At 36.7% G+C, this 21,449-nt stretch overlaps 1 protein-coding gene across 5 annotated transcripts in view; it reads right to left on the reverse strand.

The window, feature by feature from the left end:
- IL12RB2 (interleukin 12 receptor subunit beta 2) overlaps positions 1–21,449 on the reverse strand; it is a 163,165-nt gene that overhangs the window by 115,071 nt on the left and 26,645 nt on the right. For 3 of the 5 annotated variants that reach the window (XM_053693381.1, XM_053693383.1, XM_053693380.1), the window contains exons 2-4: positions 9,647–9,804; positions 6,928–7,203; positions 2,095–2,209 (exon numbers count right to left, since the gene is read on the reverse strand). In XM_053693381.1, the coding sequence (XP_053549356.1) occupies positions 2,095–2,209; positions 6,928–7,203; positions 9,647–9,722 (467 nt within the window). In that variant the 5' untranslated portion in view covers positions 9,723–9,804. Of the gene's footprint in view, positions 1–2,094; positions 2,210–6,927; positions 7,204–9,646; positions 9,805–21,280; positions 21,433–21,449 lie in introns of all 5 variants that reach the window. The other 2 variants (XM_053693382.1, XM_053693384.1) reach the window with 2 other exon arrangements.

Here is a 21,449-nt window from a genome sequence, read left to right on the forward strand (position 1 = left end):
GAACAGCCAATCACAGACTAGTATATATATATATATATATATATATATATATATATATATATATATACACACTATGAACTGTGTATGTATCTTTATGTGAAAATCGTTTGGCAGCTTTTTTTTGGCGAGATCTAATAACTTTGAGCCTTTGGGGTATATTTATTAATGTGCGAGCGGACATGATACGCTGTCAGCATTTATCATTGCACCAGCATTCTATATAGCCCGCTCAATTGTGCATTTAGCCACCAATCAGCAAGTGCTCCCCAAGTGCTCAACCAAGAATTGGCCAGCTCCTAATCTTATATTCCTGCTTTTCAAATAAAAATGCCAAGAGAACAAAGAGAAATGAATAACAGTAAATTAGAAAGTTGCTTAAAACTGTATGCTCTATCCGAATCATAAAATAAAGCATTTGGATTTTATGTAATTTTAATACAAAGTTAAAAATAACTGATACAGCAATAGATTTACTGCACCTAGAACATGTGGACATATGCCCTGTGCCTCTGCATTCAAACGCAGAGCTTACTCAGTCTCAGAGACTTTTGCCAGCGATGACGCATTTCACATCATTGCTAAACAATTTATACCACCACCAGCTTTCTGATCAGGCTCAATGTTTGAATGAAGGTGCCCAGGTCATATGTACATATGCTTGGTGCACAGTTAAAACGAAACAATTGTAAATTTTACTAAAAGCAATCTATTACATGTGTACTGGGAAAAGTATTTCCAGAATTGAAATACTTTCATTTTCATTCACATTTTGATTTTTATGTCTCTTGAAGTGGTAAAATTTGTCTTCAAACTTCTATTTGAAAATAAAAAAAAATTACTTTGGTTTTGGCCACATATCTTTTCCATCTGCAAAAGTCTTTGAAAATTCTAGTGACAGCTCCTTTACAAATTCTGTTATACTTTGTTTTTTCTAGTTTTTAAACTGAACAGCCTGTTTCATTGTTGTAATAAAAAAAAGCACTAAGCAGTGGCTTATACGTCATAGGAATCATTGCAATATGTATTATTCATCATTTTTAAATAATTTGTATTTCTTTTTTAAATTCATATGTGCAGTGTCCATTACTTCCTGTCACAGCCCTACAAAGGGACTATGTTCTCTGCACGAAGGCTTATCTAGATTGATGTTGTACATCTTCTATAGTAACATGAGCTGCTTTACTAGTCAGTTAAAGCTAGAGAGACAGGAAGTCAGGTTCTGCCCATGCTCAGAAGAGGCTGAAAGCATCCTAAGTTCTCAGCTCGTCTACTGACTATAGTGGGAGTAATTATTTATTTCCAAGAGTTTTGGTTAATGGTGCTTGAAAATTGGCTGATAGAAAAATGGATTTATTTTCATGATTTTTGGATGAAGTTGAAATTGTTTGGGAGTCAGTCAAACCTTTTTTAAGAGGTGAAATCATATCTTAGAAATTAATCCTATCCAGAGAAATACAACTGGCCAATCAATTCAGAAATAGTTATATGATGTATTTGGAGAATTCTAACATAATCTTGTGGGACAGATATTGCAAGGCTAACTTAGAGAGATAACTTTTTTTTTAATCACAAGGTTATCCAAAATGATCTAAAAATAAAAGCTACTTTTAATACATTTGGAGCTAAATCAGCTAAAGCTTTAGCCAATCTTGTGAAAAGCAAGACAATTCAATTCATAGAGGCTATAAAAGTTAGCAACAAAACTTGTTGGACCTCATTAGATTAGAAATCTGATAAAATAAGTAAATATGAATTCCCTGCAAGATTGTCCCATTTGAACAGGTTGCAATGTAAAAGAACAAAACTAGCTATTTCATATACAGAAATAAACACAAACGAGCAATTATTGATACATTTTATACTCTACTGTTGGTATAACAAGTCATTGGAAACATTTCAAGGGGAAAACAATTTTATAGTTCACTGTCCTTTTAAGTAGATAAAAGGGGTTATGGCGCTACTAATTCATATCTTTGCTAGAGTTTTTTTATGAATCCCTCAGAGAATAAGGAGAATGAGCTTTATCGGATGTGACTCCCTGGGATTGGCAGTTCTTTAAGTGTTAAGAAAGTACAGTAAACCTGGATACTTAACTGCAACTGATAAGTGGTTTGAATGTAGGTATCTCTTCCTTTTTTATACAAACAGCAGATACTTCCCTCTTCTCCTTCCTGTTCACAGTTCACAATTTCAGGTTGATCTGGAGACCCTTCAAAAAAACAAAAAAACAAAAAAAAATAGAGATCAACAATTAACTAGATCAACAATTAAAAGGACATCAAACTCAAACTAAAATCTCCCATTACATTACAAGCTATTACAATTCAGACCTCAATGTTTTAAATGTGCCCCAACTGCCTCCCCCCCAAAAAAAAAATGTGTAACGCCTTTTGTAGCATAAAATATGTCTGACAGCATGAGAACAATGCTCCCATTGGATCCTATGGAAGCGCGCTCTCATGAGCACAATGCTTCTGTGCAATACGAACACAAGGTCCTGTTTGCATTGCAAATCACTTGTAATACCAGCGCACATTTGCGTGCGCTGGTATTACTAAGTTGAGTGCAAATATCGCTTTCACGGAAGGGTTTTTTTGCGCTCAATTTGTAATCTAGCCCAAAATAGCAAGCTCCGAGCAGTGCATTACTGCTCTAGAGCCTACCTAGGTATGCGTTTCAACAAGTGATACCAATAGAATTAACTAATTTGATAACAGAAGTAAACTTAAAAAGTATCTTATAATAGCTTTGTGATGGACTCCGGCTACCCCGACTGGGTTGCTCCGCCAGAAGGGTTTTTCCTATACTTGGAACATGCCGCTATGTAGTGGAGCAAAGGGATTATAGCAAAGCCCACCCAAATTGTGGACAACAATATTGTGGAAACACACTTCTTTTATACACAAACTCATCTTGATAAGGAGTCTTATCAGACCCTCAGATCTCCCTCCATTCCCGCCCCTCCAGACAGGCTGATGCCCCCCATAGTGTCCATTGTCTTAAAGAGTCCTAGTGGTATATAGGTTGCTATTCCGGGGTGATCCTGGAGGAGCGGCAGTACTTCCAGGGTGTCATGGAAAGCCCTCGGTCCTCAGATGCTACTGTCCAAAAGCAACGTGATCCATGACTGGGGCTGGAGCTACGGGTGATCCTGCGTACACCGGGAAGGCCAAGGGGAAATAGGAGTTGTAGGGGGGTCCGGAACTCCTAATTCTCAAGGGAGCTCCCCTCCGACAATCACCCCACCTTTTGCCCTCCCTATGGAGTACCAATCCCCAAAAGAGCAGAGCTCTGGGGTAAAGAGCCGCTGGAGCAACCTGGTGTGAATGTTAGCGGTTATTCGGGGAGGCGCGGCCAGCCAGTAGTTCCAGGAGTCCGGCGGGCCGGAGAGGGGCTGGGCAGTCAGAGATCAGCTCTTCCATGAGGATGTAAAGAACACAAAACAAGTAAATCAAATGTCTGGGAGATCGCAAATGCTCTCAAAACACCAGATCCGGTGAGAAAATGGAGGAGGCTAGGTAATAGGGTTTGGAGGTTTAACCTTGGAAGCCTGGTATCCATAACATGCTTGTTCTCTATTTACCTTAAAAGCTTACTTTTATATCCATTTATATCCCTTCATAACCTTCAATGGTGTCATATACGTTTAAAAGGTGGATTATCAGTTTTACATCAACCAAGCTGAATCAGTGCTAAACCCCCTTAAGGGAATACAAGAGTGCTGGCTTCCCCAGTCTGCACATGTGCAAACAGAGTTTGTGCTATATCTGAATATTAGGGGCGAGATTACATATGCGGCGCAGGCTTCAGCGTAACTGCTGAAATCCGCATCTCCCGTAATTTCCCCTTGCATATCGGGGAATCACATATACGGCGCCAGCAGTTCATAAAGTGCCGTAAATTGAATAAATTAGCAATGTGCTGAAATGTGCGTAAATACAAATTTCTGGAGTCGCCAGTGACTTACGGCACGTTAGATACTGGCGGCGCCTAAGAAAATAGAAAAAAAAGTTAAATCTCCCGTAAAAGTCTAACACGCCTCCCAAAAATAAACTCGACACGTAAAAACCCCTATATCTGCCATCACTCCCACAAATGTATTAACCCTAAAACCGACAACCCCCCACAACCCAATATGCCTAATTAAATTATTAACCCCTAATCTGCCATTCACCCACATTGCGATCGCCATAATATATGTATTAACCCCTAACCTGCCATTCACCCACATTGCAATTAACCTAATGGAACTATTAACCCCTAATCCCCCTTTAACCCACATCATAATTAACCTAATAAATCTATTAACCCCTAATCCATGAAATAACCCACATTGTGATCTCCCTAATATATGTATTAACCCCTAACCCGCCATTCACCCACATCGCAATTAACCTAATTAAACTATTAACCCCTAATCCGCCATTAACCCACATCGCAATTAACCTAATTAAACTATTAACCCCTAAACCGCCATTAGCCCACATCGCAATAAATCTAATTAATCTATTAACCCCTAAACCGCCATTAGCCCACATCGCAATAAATCTAATTAATCTATTAACCCCTAAACCGCCATTAGCCCACATTACAATAAATCTAATTAATCTATTAAAGGGACAGTATACTGTAAAATAGTTTTTCCTTTAATGTGTTTACAATTGCTTTATTTACCAACTGCAGAGTAAAAAATGTATGGAAATTTGCTTTTTAAGGTTTATTTGTGTATTTTAAAGCTCTGATTTTGTGTTTTGAAGCCACAACCTAATAAAATGTGTTGAGCTTGTAGGTATAATCAGATCTCATTACTTTATCACATTGTGTACATATACCTGCTTCTTTATCTTATATCTGTCCATAAAACAATCACCAGTACTTGGAGAGAACATTGGAAAATCAACATTGTATTACCTTATCTCTGCTATATCCCACTGGGAGTGTACTTTCTTCTGCTGGCTGTGTTTACAAAGCTTATCTATAGCTTGGACCTGCGGCCACAAACTTTCAGTATAGGTTGGGAAACCACAGGCTAAATCAACTATTTCAAAGGCTGATATATGGGTAAAGGAGCTACTTGTAAACAATTTAATACACTCCAGCAGGTAAAGTGGATCACTGGGAACAAATTAAAGGGGAGAACATTTTTGAGTAAACTGTCCCTTTAACCCCTAAACCGCCAACCCCCCACAACACAATTAACCTATTTAAATTACTAAGCCCCCTAACCTAACACCCCCTAAATTAACCCCAATTACCTAAATTAAAAAATACTAAGTTACAATTAAAAACCTAACATTACTTTAAAAATAACAAAAACTAAGTTTAAACTGATCTAACATTACAGAAAATAATAAATCAAATTTTCAAAAATAAAAAAAATTAAACCTAATCCCTATGAAAATAAAAAAGCACCCCCCCCAAATAAAAACACCCTCTAATCTAATGCTGAACTACCAATAGCCCTTAAAAATGTTTTTTGTAGAGCATTGCCCTAAGTTAAACAGCTCTTTTGCATTAAAAAAAATCTAAGTCCCCCCCATAACCCACCTAACCCCCCAAAATAAAAAAAAAGATACCCATTGCCCCTAATGGGGCATTTGTATGGGCATTGCCATTAATAGGGCATTCAGCTCTTTTACTGACCTTAAAAGGGCATTCAGCTATTTTACAAGTGCCCAAAATTCCTATTCTAAAAAAAATAAACAAAAAAAAATAAAAATAAAATCCTAACACTAATCCCCAAACAGGTACTTACCAATCCTGAAGTTATTTGCATTGTGAGGGGTTGGTGGGTTAGGAGTTAATAGCTTATTTTGGTTAATTGCGTTGTGTGGTTCGGCAGTTTAGGGGTTAATAGATTTATTAGGTTTATTACGATGTGGGTTAATGGCGGATTAGGGGTACATACATTAGGTTTATTGCGATGTGGGTTAGGGGTTAATACTTTTATTAGGTTTCATACTCAGTACTTTCATACTCAGCGCAAGGCTTGCTGCACCTGCCTATGTGTGACGAGGTGAAAATGGAGTAAAATTTCTAAATTTCTGCAGTGTAAGACCTTGCGCTGAATATGTGATACCGATTTGCGATGCGGTTCTATGTTAGTTTATGGGAGTAAAAATTCTAGGCGACGGGTAAAATATATGCGCCACATTTATATGTGGCGCCCTATATGTGATACCAAAACTGCATTAAAAACCGGCATCGTTGGCTTTTGCGGGCAACGCCGCATATGTAATCTTGCCCTAGTTTGTGATTGGTTAGCAGTGTTCTTTTGTTCTGGGGGACAGAGAAATCAGTGAAAAGAATAAACATAAAACAATGTATTCATTAGACAAAATAAAGCTGCAGATTTCATTGCAAATGTATTCTTAAATATGAAGGTTTATAATCGAGTAGTTTACAATTTGTGTTTATGTGTCCCCTAAGAGCAGGTCATTATTTTCAGTAGAATGATCCTTTTATTAAAGGGACATGAAACCCCAAAAAAATCTTTCATGATTCAGAATTCCATTTTAAACAACTTTCTAATTTACGTCTATTATTTAATTTGCTTCCTTCTCTTATTATCCTTTGGTGAAAGGTTTATCTAGGCAAGCTCAGGAGCAGCAGAGAACCTAGGTTCTAGCTGTTGATTGGTGGCTGCATATATATATATATATATCGATTGTGATTGGCTCAAGCATGTGTTCATTTAGAAACCATTAGTGCATTGCTGCTCATTCAACAAATGATACCAAGATAAAAGAATAAATTAGATAATAGAAGTAAATTAGAAAGTTGTTTAAAATTGTATTCTCTATCTGAATCATGAAAGAAAGAAAAAAATGTGTTTCATGTCCCTTTAAGTGTGATCTTAGACGAGGCATCTAATTATTTAGTGACCCCATATTATTCTGTTATAAGCTGTATACTAGTATCACTTACTTCCCACCTTGACGTATATCCCACAGATTAACACTTTGCAGGCATTTCTGCAGGAGTAGGTTGTACTGTAGGGAGACAGGTTGCTATCTAGTACGCTGACTGAATAGTCAGAAGACTCTATTATATCAAACTTGTGTTGAGTACTGTTTCTCATTATTGTAAGAGTCTTCAGTGAGCAGTCAGTTGCTTGAGTCAGTGAGCATGTGATGTTAACAGAGGAACCTATGGGTAACACAGAGGCTGGTCTGGCAACGATCTTCCCCTTCCCACAATGCTCTGAAAATAAACACAAGAACAGAACTGAGATAAAGACTGACCTATTGACTTTTAAATCTTTATTCTTACAGTTCACTAATATATTATATTTTAAAGGGATATTAAACCCAACAATGTTTTTTAAGATTCAGACAGAGCATACAATTTTCAAAACGTTTCCAATTTACTTCTATCATCAAATTTGCTTTGATCCCATGGTATTCTTTGTTGAAGAGAAACCTAGGTAGGTGTCTGTAGCACTACATGGAAGGAAATAGTGCTGCAATCTAGTGCTCTTGCAAAACCGCTGCCATATAGTTCTCCGGACACGTGCACGCTCCTGAGCTTATGTCCCTCCTTTTGAACCAAAGATAACAAGAGAACAAAGACAATTTGATAATGGAAGTAAATTAGGATATTGTTTAATATTGAATGCTCTATGAAAGAAACATTTTATGTTACATGTCCCCTTAAGAACACAGACAAATAATGTTACATTAAACGGACATTCTAAAGTTACATACTTAATTTTTGGGACTCAAGATAGCTATATGATTAACCCCTGCAAATGGGTTAAAAACATAGGTAAAATCCCAACCATTAGCTGCTTACCTTGTTGCTCATTAGCAGGACACGGCCGTGAGTCAATCAAGAGCAACAGTGTCAGGATCCACCAATTCCTGACTGTGTCCTGCTCGGAAGCTTAAAGGTTTGCATCCCTAAACAAGATTCTATTGATGTGTTTAACCCCTTTGTTGGGGCTAAATATTTAATTAGGTAGAGTCATTAATACAAAACATTCATGGTCTAACAAATGAAAGCACATTTTATTCATTAGCATAGACCTTGAAATAGCCCGCAAGCTTGCATTCACATTGCTGGGCAATGGGAGCCTCGCTCTGATGCCGTCACACACAGCACAGAACATAAGTTTAGCGAAGGGGGTACGTAGCGCAGCGATGGCAGCAAATTGCAAATATATAGGTATATGCTTTTATACATATATATTTATGTGTTAATTTGTATATACACATATTAACACATAAATATATTTGTATATAAGCATATACATATATATTTACAGGGAACACACGGTTCCCATAGACCATGATGTAAAGGCATTTTCAGTGCCTTTTTTTTCTAACACCTCACAGCTGCCAACTTAACCCCAAAATACTGCCTAGTGCAGCTGTTTAATTAAAATATAAAAATGCTACATTTTTTATTTTTTAATACAATACACTATACAGTACTGTATTTTGAGGGCAATTTGGTGGACATTTATAAAATTAACCAGAGATCTGATCTCTGGTTAATTTTATAAGCGCTAATTGATACAACGAGCGCACGTTAGCAATAACCAGCCACTTGTAATAGCTGGTTAATTAACGTGTGCTCCACTTGTAATCTGTATTAAAAAGATTCATTAACCAGTTTACTTCTCATGGGAATTGTCATTTTATGTTTACAGAGCATTATTAAGCACTGTAACAGCCTCAATATAAAGGCTAATAAGGATCAATAAGTCTAACAAGTCTATTCTTCGTCTAACTAATCCGGCATTTGAGATCCTTTGGAGGTCTACGTACAGCACTTGTTTGAGCACCATGATCCTGCACTGGAGGCGATTCAGCCGGGTGACTCAGAGGATCTGGCCTGTTTTTTTGGCACATTTCTGTGCTTTACCCTATGTGAGTAAATTTCCTTTAATGCTCACGCTCATAGTTATCTGGTACAGTCTGTCTATCCTTTGAGACTCCTCCTTTCTTTTTTTGCATTATATGTAAATTTATGCTGATTCATCATACAAAAGTTTTGGATTGAGGTTTAATAAATATAGACCGTATATGCAAATATAACTCTAAAATGGTATCAGTGTATCAGTGGACATTTCAGTGTATATTGTGTTTGTGCAACATACAATAAAATAATTGTTACAAATCATCTTGTAATACTTGCAAATATGTAAAACAGGACGTCTTGTTACTTTATCAAGTGCCTTTTGGTGTCAAATTTGATAAGTGAAAAATTGTTTCAAAAATCTTTTTAAAGTATTGAAAAAATAGATAACACAATTTCAGCTCCAAAAACACCCAAAACCCATGATTGTGATCACTTTGAAACAAAAAGTGCCCTTTTCCCCCTGAAAACTTACTAACAATTGTCCAATAGTTTGTGATCGAGGCCACTAATAGTTAAATGAAAAAAAGAAAAAAACTACCCATGAAACTAATTAGGCAGTGATCGTCAGCTGTATATGAATTCGTACTTTTTGGAACACAAGCCTCTGACCCCATATTCCAAATAGTGTCATGCGCTTTAAGACAAAGGTCTGTATAAAAATAAACAGTGTCTCTCTACTGTTACTTTGCTGTGTATTTACTGAATGCTACATGATCCCTAAAACACAAGTAATGAAGAAACAATGAGCAGAAATAATTCTGACAATAATCTGTATACCAACCTTCATTGTTCTTTGTCAGAACGCAAATGACTGTCATAGTAAAAATAATCCAGCACACGTAAAATCCTCTCTCCATAGGAAACACATTTGGATGCTTTACATGAAACAAAAAAAGAGAAAAAAAAAGATTCTTCCCTTTTATGGCGTCACTGAGAAATCTGCAGAAGAAAAGGAAAGAAAAAGTCATTGCATTTAAATATTTTGCTTATACAGTCAAAATGCACTATTTGCATTGGCGGCCATACGTTTTGCAGGCCTGTCTGGTATACAATGGGTTAATATTCGCTAGAACAGGCTTGTCTCACCATAAGACATAGGCAGTATTCCCTCTAAGGCCAGTTTTTGTGAACAGCCCAGCAGTGAAACAGTTAATAAGGGAACCACACCTTGCAGTGTGCATTGTGTAGTGTTTGCTAATTGCTCTAATTAACTGTTTCACTGCTGGGCGGCTCATTAAACTGGCCTTAGAGGGAACACTGGACGTAGGATATCCTGCTGTGGTTCAGTTGTCTTAGCTGTTAACACAATACTCTCTTTAAAAAGGATTATCATTAAAGCGACACTGAAGTCAAAATAAACTTTTATGATTCAGATAGAGCAGCAGTTTTAAGACACTTTCTAATGTACTTCCATTACATTTTTATATGCACACTTTCTGGGGAACATGATCCTACTGAGCATGTGCACAATCTCACAGGGTTTACTTATACTAGTCTGTGATTGGATGATGTCTGTTACATAATACAGGGGGCCATAAAATGGGAGAAAAAATAAATTTGTGAGAAAAAAAAATCTACTTTTTTTTTTAAATTCAGAGTAGGTGTTAAATCATTGTCTTTTTATTATGCACTTGCTAATTATGCAACTCTACTGCATTGAGTGGTCCTTTAAAATGTAATCTGATTCCGGTCCTGAAGCACTATAGTCAGCCAACTCAGAAGCTGACCTCTCATTTATACAGTAGGTAACTCTACATTAGTTGGGAATATCAGATTAGAATCTGAAGCTACCTGGTATGCATGAGAAATTCTACACACTTTCAACAAAGAAAGTATCATAAAATCCTGTTTATACTAAATAGTAACATACATAGATTTAATAAGATGTAATAGGTGCAAAAAGAATATTTACAACAGCAAATATAATTAACTTGGCAATAATAAATTACTACAAAGAACAAAGGGGTCAATCACAATCTTTGGAACAGTGTATTATATGATTTATCTACTCAAATTCACATAGATTTGTTTTGTAATCAACACTGGTATCTACTGTCTCCCTTGGTCTCTCCAAAATATTGTTACAAGTTACGAGAAATTAATCAAACTGAGAAATAGAATCCCCTTTATTGACTACAGAAGATCATAGCCCTATCACAAAAGTGGACCTCAGCTTGTTACCTTCCAAAGAATATTTTAAGACCTTTATGACACAAGTGAGTCAATTAATAAAGGACAGCCTCTTAAAAGTTAAGAGAGACCTTAATGACCTAGGCCAGAGAGTAATACAATTAGAAGAAATCTCAGAAGAAAACTCATCTATTACTTACAGCTATCTTGCAACTTCAAACACAAGTGGAGGACCTTGATAACAGAGGACGGAGATAAAATCTTTGAATATGTGGCATCCCTGAAAAGGTCTCATTCACCCACTTCACATCATATTTACAAAAGTTATTTAACTATTTGCTGGAAACCAGTGAAGAAGAACATAGCTCTCTAGACAGAGCTCATAGAGCACTGTGGCCCAAACCGCCAGAGCCTGATTCACCCAGAGATGTCATACTCAAATATCACAAGTTCCAAGACAAAGAAATAATTCTATCAGCAGCCAGGAAAAAAGCTCCACTTGAGTTTAAAACGAGTAGAACTACAAGTATATGCAGATTTAAGTCTAATGACCATTGCTAAAAGGAAAGAGACTTGATTCCTTACCCTTCATTTGAAGGATCTTGGAATTCCATACCATTGGATATTTAACTTTTCCCTACATGTATTCAAGGATAACAAGATTGTTACTTATAAGGAACCAGACGACATAGAAGACATATGTGCACAATTGAACATCCTTCAACCATCTCTTCTATCCTTCACAAAGAGACCGGCACCCTCTAGGACCTCACCAGCTCTTAAACCCAAACAGCAATGCTCCTCCTAGACTGCAATATCCAGAAAGTAAAGAAACCAACAGCCCTCTGAGTCACATACCAAGCACATACCAATGGCACCAACCTGAACTCTACATCTGAAACTGTTATGTATTCTAAGTCAACACTCCTCATTATTTAATTGTACTGAGTAAAAACTTTTCTACACATCAGGACTACATACAATGATAAGTTTTAGTTTGAATCCCTTTATAAGTCACCCATGGACTGTATTTAAACTAATCTATATATTGCCCTAAAATATATTCTTTAAATTTATAAGCTCACATTATGTGAACTTTAGACTATGCCTATGTTATCCTTTACTTCAATGTGAGCAGATATTATTTTTGGCCTATATTCATGTAAACTAAACTACAGGAGAACTTTTCTTTCATCCACCAATGTAAGTGGCTGCCAGAGATAAATTTTCTTCACAATAGCCCTATTGTTATCCTCAGTTACCCGGACTGACACGACCTTTGACCGTGACGCTAACGGCAGGTCACGTGATTTGATCCTAGCCGTGGACACCAACAAGCGGCATAACCCGCCCAGGTGAGGAGATATCCACCAAAGATAAGGTATAGATACTAACTGTCTTTCTCCCTCTAGCAATCCCTCTAGACGCGGTGTGATCTGCCGAGGGGATACCGAGGAAACACAGCTTTATATATAAGAAGGTAAAATTTCTGTAATGACCAATGTTCTCATGTTTACACCTATGAAGTGCACTTTTGGATATTAAAAGACGGTACAGCCTATTATCCACTTATTTGTGGTTAAAACATTTTTCTAACTCATCAATAGGAGTGTGGACTGTTGGTGACAACCCAGTTTTTTAAGAATCCTATTATATTAATATGAGATTCTAGGCTTATCCTCTCTTATGAGTTTCCATGTTTTTAACTGCTGCTTGATTTTAGTAGGGAGACGTCCCTTATTTTAGAGAGCGTTAGAGGATTTATATGTTAAATATTAACTAATAAATGTATATATGTTTTTTTTTAATTTTCGCTGATTTATCTTATTTATATCCAGCTTGAGTGTGGTTATTATATCTGTAAGATCCGTGCTTATTAGCGACGTTACTTTTTATTTTTCTTTAGTCTACATTTTGGTTTATCTTGGAGGGGATATTCACAGTAACAGCAGAGTCTATTTTATCTGTATTCATGTAAGACAAATCACAATTAATACCTCCCATATGGTTATAAAATATAATATCCATAAGCTACTCACCTTATAAGACAAACAAATTCATGAGCATCTTCTGACTTTTCTCTTTATTTCCCTTATCCTCCCCATTCTCCTTATGATGTAAACAACTTAAACGCAATTATCAGAAACCCCCAAGAGATGCAAAATCACGAGTTGCATACACCCCCACCAGAATGTTCATGTTCATCTTCATATTTTACAAGTTTCTGCATTTCATAATGTGGTTTTCAATTGTTATTAGATTCCTCTTATGTTTAAGAGGGAGCTCAATTGTTTTAAATTGCACTGTTCAATTCAGTTTTTATGTTCATCTGAGTCTGTTTTCTCTCTATAGTTAAACTACAATGAAAGTATCTATGTGTCTCTACTTCTACCTTAACAAACAAACTCTTAAGACAGGTAAGTGATCGTCAAAAGTAAAATCCAAATTTATTGAAACATGATTAAAACAGGGATACTTCAACCCTCAGGAACAAATACACACAAGTGGCGTATCACTGAATGGCTTACGCATTTCGGCTTACACAGCTTTAGTCATAGCCTACAGTGTTACACCTCATACAGGTTTAAAAGGACCAAACAGGTTCAGGATTTTTTAAAAGAAACAACGCCCACATGGTTATTGTCCTATCACACTGAAATGCAGGCACCAATGTTGAAAACCCTGTTAGTAGTCGTACTCATGAATTTCTTGGTGATTTTGACATAATCACATGGATTGCACTTTTGGTGCCCGCATTTATACATTTCCAGATGTTTTAGCAAAGAGCTGCTTATTTCTTTATTTGTTCTAAGTAGAGATGGAGATAAGATCCAAGAGTAGGACTTTTCCTATATGAACACCTCAGGCCCTTTTTAACTGTGTCTATTAGCCTATCATCCAAGTTAAGGATCGAAAAGTGTCTGCGTACTATCTGAAAAATTTGGGAATACTGTGCACTATGACCTGTAACAAATGTAACACCTACAAATAAATCCTTGTTAGGATTCTTATTCTCCAATAGACTGTCTCTTGGTTTTGTTTCTACGGCCCATTTGGCTTTTTTGATAGCTTTGCCGGCTGTAAGCATATGCATAATGGTTAACAGTGATTTATTGTGATATTCCTTTTAGGATTATCCCCTCCCTCCTAATTAACTTTCCTTTATAGGGCAGTAACTTTCAACACTCATTGCCTGAATATTGAAGCTCACAGTTACGTTTGCTTCCTTGTGCCATTCCTACTTGCTAATTGTAGATACAGCTGATTCCCTTGAGGATTTTCTACCTGACATCGTCTTCAGATTCATACGCATCCGGATCTACATCCTCAGCGTTCCGGAAACCAAGCCGCGCACACACAGCTTCTCACCGCCATCGGCGGTCACTGCTTAGCTCTGCTCTTATCGGATCTTTGTGGGGTATTGTATGTTGGCTATCTGGATAATACTTACCTTGCTTTGTATCCTCTAATTTACCTCACGTTTGAACTGACTTACTCTGTGCAGCAATGTTATACTTACGTTCCTAATTCAGTATAAGTTGTGCCATATAAAACCGCAACAAACTCTGCTCACTACTATCAGTAAAGTTTGGAACATCCAATTATGATATATTGTTTGTGTGGTTTGGATTGCTTGGAACTGTATATATTTTAGAATGTCTGTGTGTGTGCGTGAAGACAGGTTTTGACTTCAATACCTTTGAATTGCTATCTCAATATTAATTCTACCTGACTAAAAGTTATACCTACTCAGCTGTCTCAAACCTTTATGTTATTTACTAAAAGATTTCAAAAGTAACAATCTCACAGTATCTATTCAGGTAATTTAAACTACCATTACCTGCTTAGTTTACAAAAGAGAAACACATCCTTTATTTATTGAAGGATTTTTGTTATATTTCAAACCCTTAATACAAAAGTGTACCAGTTGCTACATAATATTCAGGCCTAAAAAATAAGGGTTTATTTATATAACAACCTAACATGAATCCTCAGGAAGTAAAGAATGAGTTAACTAATATATATCAAAAACTAGACTATTTAAATAAAGGGTTAACTGAAGTGCAAGCAGAAACTGCTGCATTGAGAGCTTTACTAAAAGACTGTTTGCCTACTAAAAGTGCTGAAAGCCCAGAACCACATGTTCATTATCCCCAACCATTTACTGGTAAAAGGAATGAGTTTAGGGACTTTAAAAATGCCTGCCATCTACTTTTTTCTCTAAGACCACGTACATATCATACAGAGAGAATCAAAGTATGCACAACCATTTCCTTTTTACAAGGGGAACCAAGAACATGGGCTAATAGGTTTTTTGAAAGTAATAATCCTATCCTAGATTCACTACAAGATTTTTTTCGAGCACTCACAAACCTATATGAGGATTCCAACAGTCAAATCACTGCAGATACAAAATTACGTTCCTTAAAGCAAGGAAAAAGAACCATTGAGGAATACACAACTGAATTCCAAATGTGGGCAGAAGACTCTCAATGGAATGAGATTAGTTTGCGTACTCAATTTCGCTTAGGATTGTCAGAAAACTTAAAAGACGAACTCTCCCGCCTGGATGCCCCTGACAGTCTTCTCTCTCTTATAAAACTCAGTACAACTTTAGATAGAAGACTCCGTGAAAGAAAGGCTGAAAAAGCAGGTTATGATGTCATACCAAAACGTCCCTTTAACTATACCTCTACTCAGGAAAGACCTAGTACCATTACGCCTATGGAAATTGGAGTCATCAAAGGTCCCCTCACACCAGAGGAAAAAGCCAGGAGAAGAATGGAAAATTTGTGTCTCTACTGTGCTCATAAAGAGCATACTGTTTCTTCATGTCCTCAACTTCTGAAGCAAAAGAAGGGTAAGCTAACCCACAGCACTCATTTATTTAATCTAACATTGGAAACACAAATGACTTTGTTTTTTTCATTACAGTGGGACCAGAAAAACATTCAATCTAAAGCTTTGGTTGATTCAGGGGCCTCACGGAGTTACATAGATACTACCTTTGTTAAGAATAATAAAATACCTATTGTGTGTAAAGCAAAACCTCTCTTTGTTAAATTAATAGATGGTTCACTAATACAACAAGGTCCAATAACTCATCACACTATACCTTTACTTATAACCACTAAGGAAGGTCATACCGAATATATCTCATTTGATTTAATTCCTATATCATTACACACAATAATTCTGGGGTTTTCCTGGTTGCAGAAACACAACCCGAATATAGACTGGTCTCAAAATAAAATAACACTAAGTTCTTCTTATTGTTTGAAGACCTGTTACCCACACTGTACCATAGCTACTCTAGAGAATGGGATACCCAGACCTTATCAGGATCTGGCAGAGGTTTTTGACCTTAAAGAGGCAGAAAGTCTTCCCCCACACAGGGAGTTCGATTGCCCGATAGATCTAATACCTGGGTCACAAGTTCCACATGGGAAAATATATCCCCTCTCTCAAACCGAACTAGCTTTTGTAAGAACCTACTTAGACGATAATCTGCGCAAAGGGTTCATTTCACATTCTACTTCCCCTGCAGCAGCAGGTATGTTTTTAGTTAAAAACAAGGATGGGACGATACGTCCTATTATTGACTACAGAGCACTAAATGATATTACCTTAAAGAACAGATACCCACTACCCTTAATTCCTGAGCTTCTTGAACGCTTACATGGCGCCACCATCTATTCTAAACTTGATTTGAAGGGTGCTTATAATTTAATTAGAATCAAACAAGGTGACGAATGGAAAACAGCGTTTAGAACACGTTATGGGCTATATCAATACAATGTGATGCCTTTCGGCCTAAGTAATGCGCCCGCTACATTCCAACATTTTATTAACGAAATCTTTCGAGATTTGTTGGATGTATGTGTTATAATTTATTTGGATGACATCCTCATTTATTCTAAAACATTACAAGATCATGAGAAACATGTACGTTGGGTGCTTACTAGGCTAAAAGACCATAAACTATACGCTAAGCTTGAGAAATGTTCTTTTCACGTTCAAGAAATTAAGTTCTTGGGTTATATTATAACACCAAATAAAATCATGATGGATCCAGAAAAGGTTTCTGCAATTGTAAATTGGCCAGTTCCCACAACTGTTAAAGCTCTACAAAGATTCATTGGGTTCTCAAATTTTTATCGTCGTTTTATTAAAGATTTTTCACTAATTGTAAAACCGTTAACACAACTAACAAGTAAGAAACAGAGATTTACTTGGACCAAGGAAGCTCAATTATCTTTTGAGACTCTAAAGAATCAATTCATTAATGCACCAGTTTTAACATTACCCAACTTTGATACACAATTTATTCTTGAAGTAGACGCCTCAAATACTGGTATTGGGGCAATTCTTTCACAAAAGAATAAAGATAAAACAGAAACCCATCCCATAGCCTTCTATTCAAGAATGCTCACTACTGCTGAAAAGAACTATACTATAGGGGATAAAGAATTACTGGCAATAAAATGTTCACTGGAACATTGGAGACATCTCCTTGAAGGTTCAAATCTCCCTTTCATAATTTTCACTGATCACAAGAACTTAGAATACTTAAAGAAAAGTAAAACACTTAATTCACGACAGGTCCGTTGGTCCATCTTTTTAGACCGGTTTAATTTTTTAATTACATATAAACCAGGGAAACTCAATATTAAGGCAGACGCCTTATCTAGAATGTATGAAAAAGATCTGTCTGATGACCCTGAGTTTGTAATCCCTGAAGAAAGATTCATAGGAGTTATATCTTCTCTAGAACAAGAAATACTTGAGGTTCTAAATAAAGACCCTAACATACCTGGATCTTGTGATAAAGATCCACAGACGGGACTATATTATTACAAAAGGAAGTTGTTCATTCCTGAATCTTTAAGGAACACTATCCTTAAACAAACCCATGATGGAACTTTAGCTGGTCACCTGGGAATCCAAAAAACCATAGAATTAACTAGAAGAAATTTCTGGTGGCCTGGGATGAACCACACAATTTACCTATACATAACAAACTGTGATGTTTGTGCTAGAAACAAGATCTCCCATAAAAAACCCATAGGCCTCTTAAGACCTCTGCCTATCCCAGATAAACCATGGGAGACCATATCTATGGATTTTATTGTTGATCTCCCTAAATCTCAACATCACACTACCATACTAGTTGTAATAGATCATCTAACGCGTCTGGCTCATTTCATACCTATGAAAGGATTGCCTTCCGCTCTTGCAACAGCTACAGTCTTTTTGAATCAAATTGTAAGATTACATGGATTACCCACCGTAATAATTACGGACAGGGGTACACAATTCACCTCTTCTTTCTGGAAATCCCTATGCATATTACTAAAAGTAGATAGTAGATACACTACTGCATTCCATCCCCAAACAAATGGACTTACAGAAAGAACGAATCAAACCCTTGAACAATATCTTAGGTGTTTCATTACCTACTTACAAGATGATTGGATTGATTATATCCCCATGGCAGAATTTTCTTACAACAATTCTGTTTCCACTTCTCTTAAAATGTCACCTTTCTTTGCTACTTATGGATTTAATCCCAATACCGTATCTCTTTCTAGAAAAGAAGTAAACTCACCTAGTGCCACAGAATTCACCAATTCTTTACAAGAAAGGTTAGATCAATTGAAGGATTCTCTCTCAAAGGCAAAAGACTATCAAAAACGTAACTATGATAAACATCATAGTCCAAGTCCCACTTATCAAATTGGTGATCAAGTTCTACTATCCATCAGGAACCTTAAGTTGCAAATACCATGTAAAAAACTTGCCAATCAATTTTTAGGACCTTTTACGATTGATAAGATCATCAACCAGAACGCAGTTAGACTCATTTTGCCTGATTCATATAAAATACATTCCACATTTCATGTGTCTCTCATTAAACCTTATTCTGCTAAAGACCATCAAGGTATTAATCTAAGACCCCCGCCTATCTTGGTGGAGAATCAGGAAGAATTTGAAGTTGAGTCTATTCTTGATTCCAGAGTAAGACGACATAAGCTGGAATATTTAATAAAGTGGAAAGGTTATGGTCCGGAGGAAAATTCTTGGCAAAGGTCTACTGAGATACATGCACCTCGTCTGGTTACTGCTTTTCACCGTCGTTACCCAGATAAACCTCGGATGGAATCCCCTGAGGTGATTCCTTGACTGGGGGGATCTGTGATATTCCTTTTAGGATTATCCCCTCCCTCCTAATTAACTTTCCTTTATAGGGCAGTAACTTTCAACACTCATTGCCTGAATATTGAAGCTCACAGTTACGTTTGCTTCCTTGTGCCATTCCTACTTGCTAATTGTAGATACAGCTGATTCCCTTGAGGATTTTCTACCTGACATCGTCTTCAGATTCATACGCATCCGGATCTACATCCTCAGCGTTCCGGAAACCAAGCCGCGCACACACAGCTTCTCACCGCCATCGGCGGTCACTGCTTAGCTCTGCTCTTATCGGATCTTTGTGGGGTATTGTATGTTGGCTATCTGGATAATACTTACCTTGCTTTGTATCCTCTAATTTACCTCACGTTTGAACTGACTTACTCTGTGCAGCAATGTTATACTTACGTTCCTAATTCAGTATAAGTTGTGCCATATAAAACCGCAACAAACTCTGCTCACTACTATCAGTAAAGTTTGGAACATCCAATTATGATATATTGTTTGTGTGGTTTGGATTGCTTGGAACTGTATATATTTTAGAATGTCTGTGTGTGTGCGTGAAGACAGGTTTTGACTTCAATACCTTTGAATTGCTATCTCAATATTAATTCTACCTGACTAAAAGTTATACCTACTCAGCTGTCTCAAACCTTTATGTTATTTACTAAAAGATTTCAAAAGTAACAATCTCACAGTATCTATTCAGGTAATTTAAACTACCATTACCTGCTTAGTTTACAAAAGAGAAACACATCCTTTATTTATTGAAGGATTTTTGTTATATTTCAAACCCTTAATACAAAAGTGTACCAGTTGCTACATTTATATAGTATAGAACAGGAATGTTCTTTATATGTTTGTATTTACTTGCAGCTATAGTATTGAGTGACAGCTGTATAAGACTTAAGTATACAATGTACAAAGTGATAGGACAATAACCACGTGGGCGCTGTTTCTTTTAACCAATCCTGAACCTGTTTGGTCCTTTTAAACCTGTATGAGGTGTAACACTCTAAGCCATGATTACAGCTGTGTAAGCCGAAATGCGTAAGCCATTCAGTGCTATGCCACTTGTGTGTATTTGTTCCTGAGGGTTGCAGTATCCCTGTTTTAATCATGTTTCAATAAATTTGGATTTTACTTTTGACAAACTTTTTTGACTGTTTGCACTACTGGCATCTTTCCACCCGGTTCGTCTATCACCCAGCATGCAGTGAGAGTCAGAGCAGGTGATCGGCAGCTGATTGACCTGTCGGCCACACACGTGGGACAGACACTGAGCATCAAGGTAAAGGTCTGCACGGATGCACCGCCATTTTTTTTTAATTTTTTTTATTATATATATATATATATATATATAAAATATATATATATATATATAATAATAAAAAAAAGAGGTTCCCATTTGAGACTCAAGAGTAATCTCGCATTGTCCTAGATAGCCCTCTATAGCTTACGTTTTTAATAGTACTAAGAGGTCCAAAAGTGGCCTCATGCACCATATGGAGGGCTTACAGTACAACAGGCTAGTTATGTGTGTTATGACTCTAGATAATTGTCAGTTGAATGAGTTTGTTTATGTTATTTAATATCTGTTAATGATGTGCTTAGAAACAATTTTCCATGTATAGATCCTACTGACATTTGGTTTGTAAGCCTTGACTTTAACCTCAATAAAAAAAAAATAAAAAAAAATCATAAGACAAAAAAATGCAAGCTAAATGAGTTTCAAAACACAGTTTACTAATATACATAAAATACATACACATAAAGTTAAATCCACCGGTGGACTAAAATACAAAAGTACTTAATGAATCTAAAAAAAACAAATCTCCAAAGAGATCAATGTTCCTCAAACTTCAGAAACCGTAAAATTCACCACTTATAAATAAAGATGTGTTAAAAAGTTATGTGCAGATAGATTGAATCCCGGTTGGCTATGATGGTCAATCCCCATCTAGGGGTAAATCCTCTTGCGATAGAAAAAGTTCCCTTGAAGTTTCTTTATATATACCGTCTTTACTAAGTGTTATCTATGATAACGTGCTTTGCAACATACACCACACTGATTTCTTCACAGTTCACTTACCCGCTATGTTTCTCCCAAGGGATCTCTGGTTTCGCGGTTAGTAAGAACTGACTTGTCTGTATGCCAAGTTGTAATGGCCCAGAGTGGCGTGTATGTCGGATCAGCTCCTCGTTTCCAGGTTGGATACGTCACTCGATCATGTGACCCTTCCTCTGCCAATGGTAATAGC

This window comes from Bombina bombina, chromosome 10 (assembly GCF_027579735.1).
Source record: "Bombina bombina isolate aBomBom1 chromosome 10, aBomBom1.pri, whole genome shotgun sequence".
Taxonomy (NCBI): domain Eukaryota; kingdom Metazoa; phylum Chordata; class Amphibia; order Anura; family Bombinatoridae; genus Bombina; species Bombina bombina.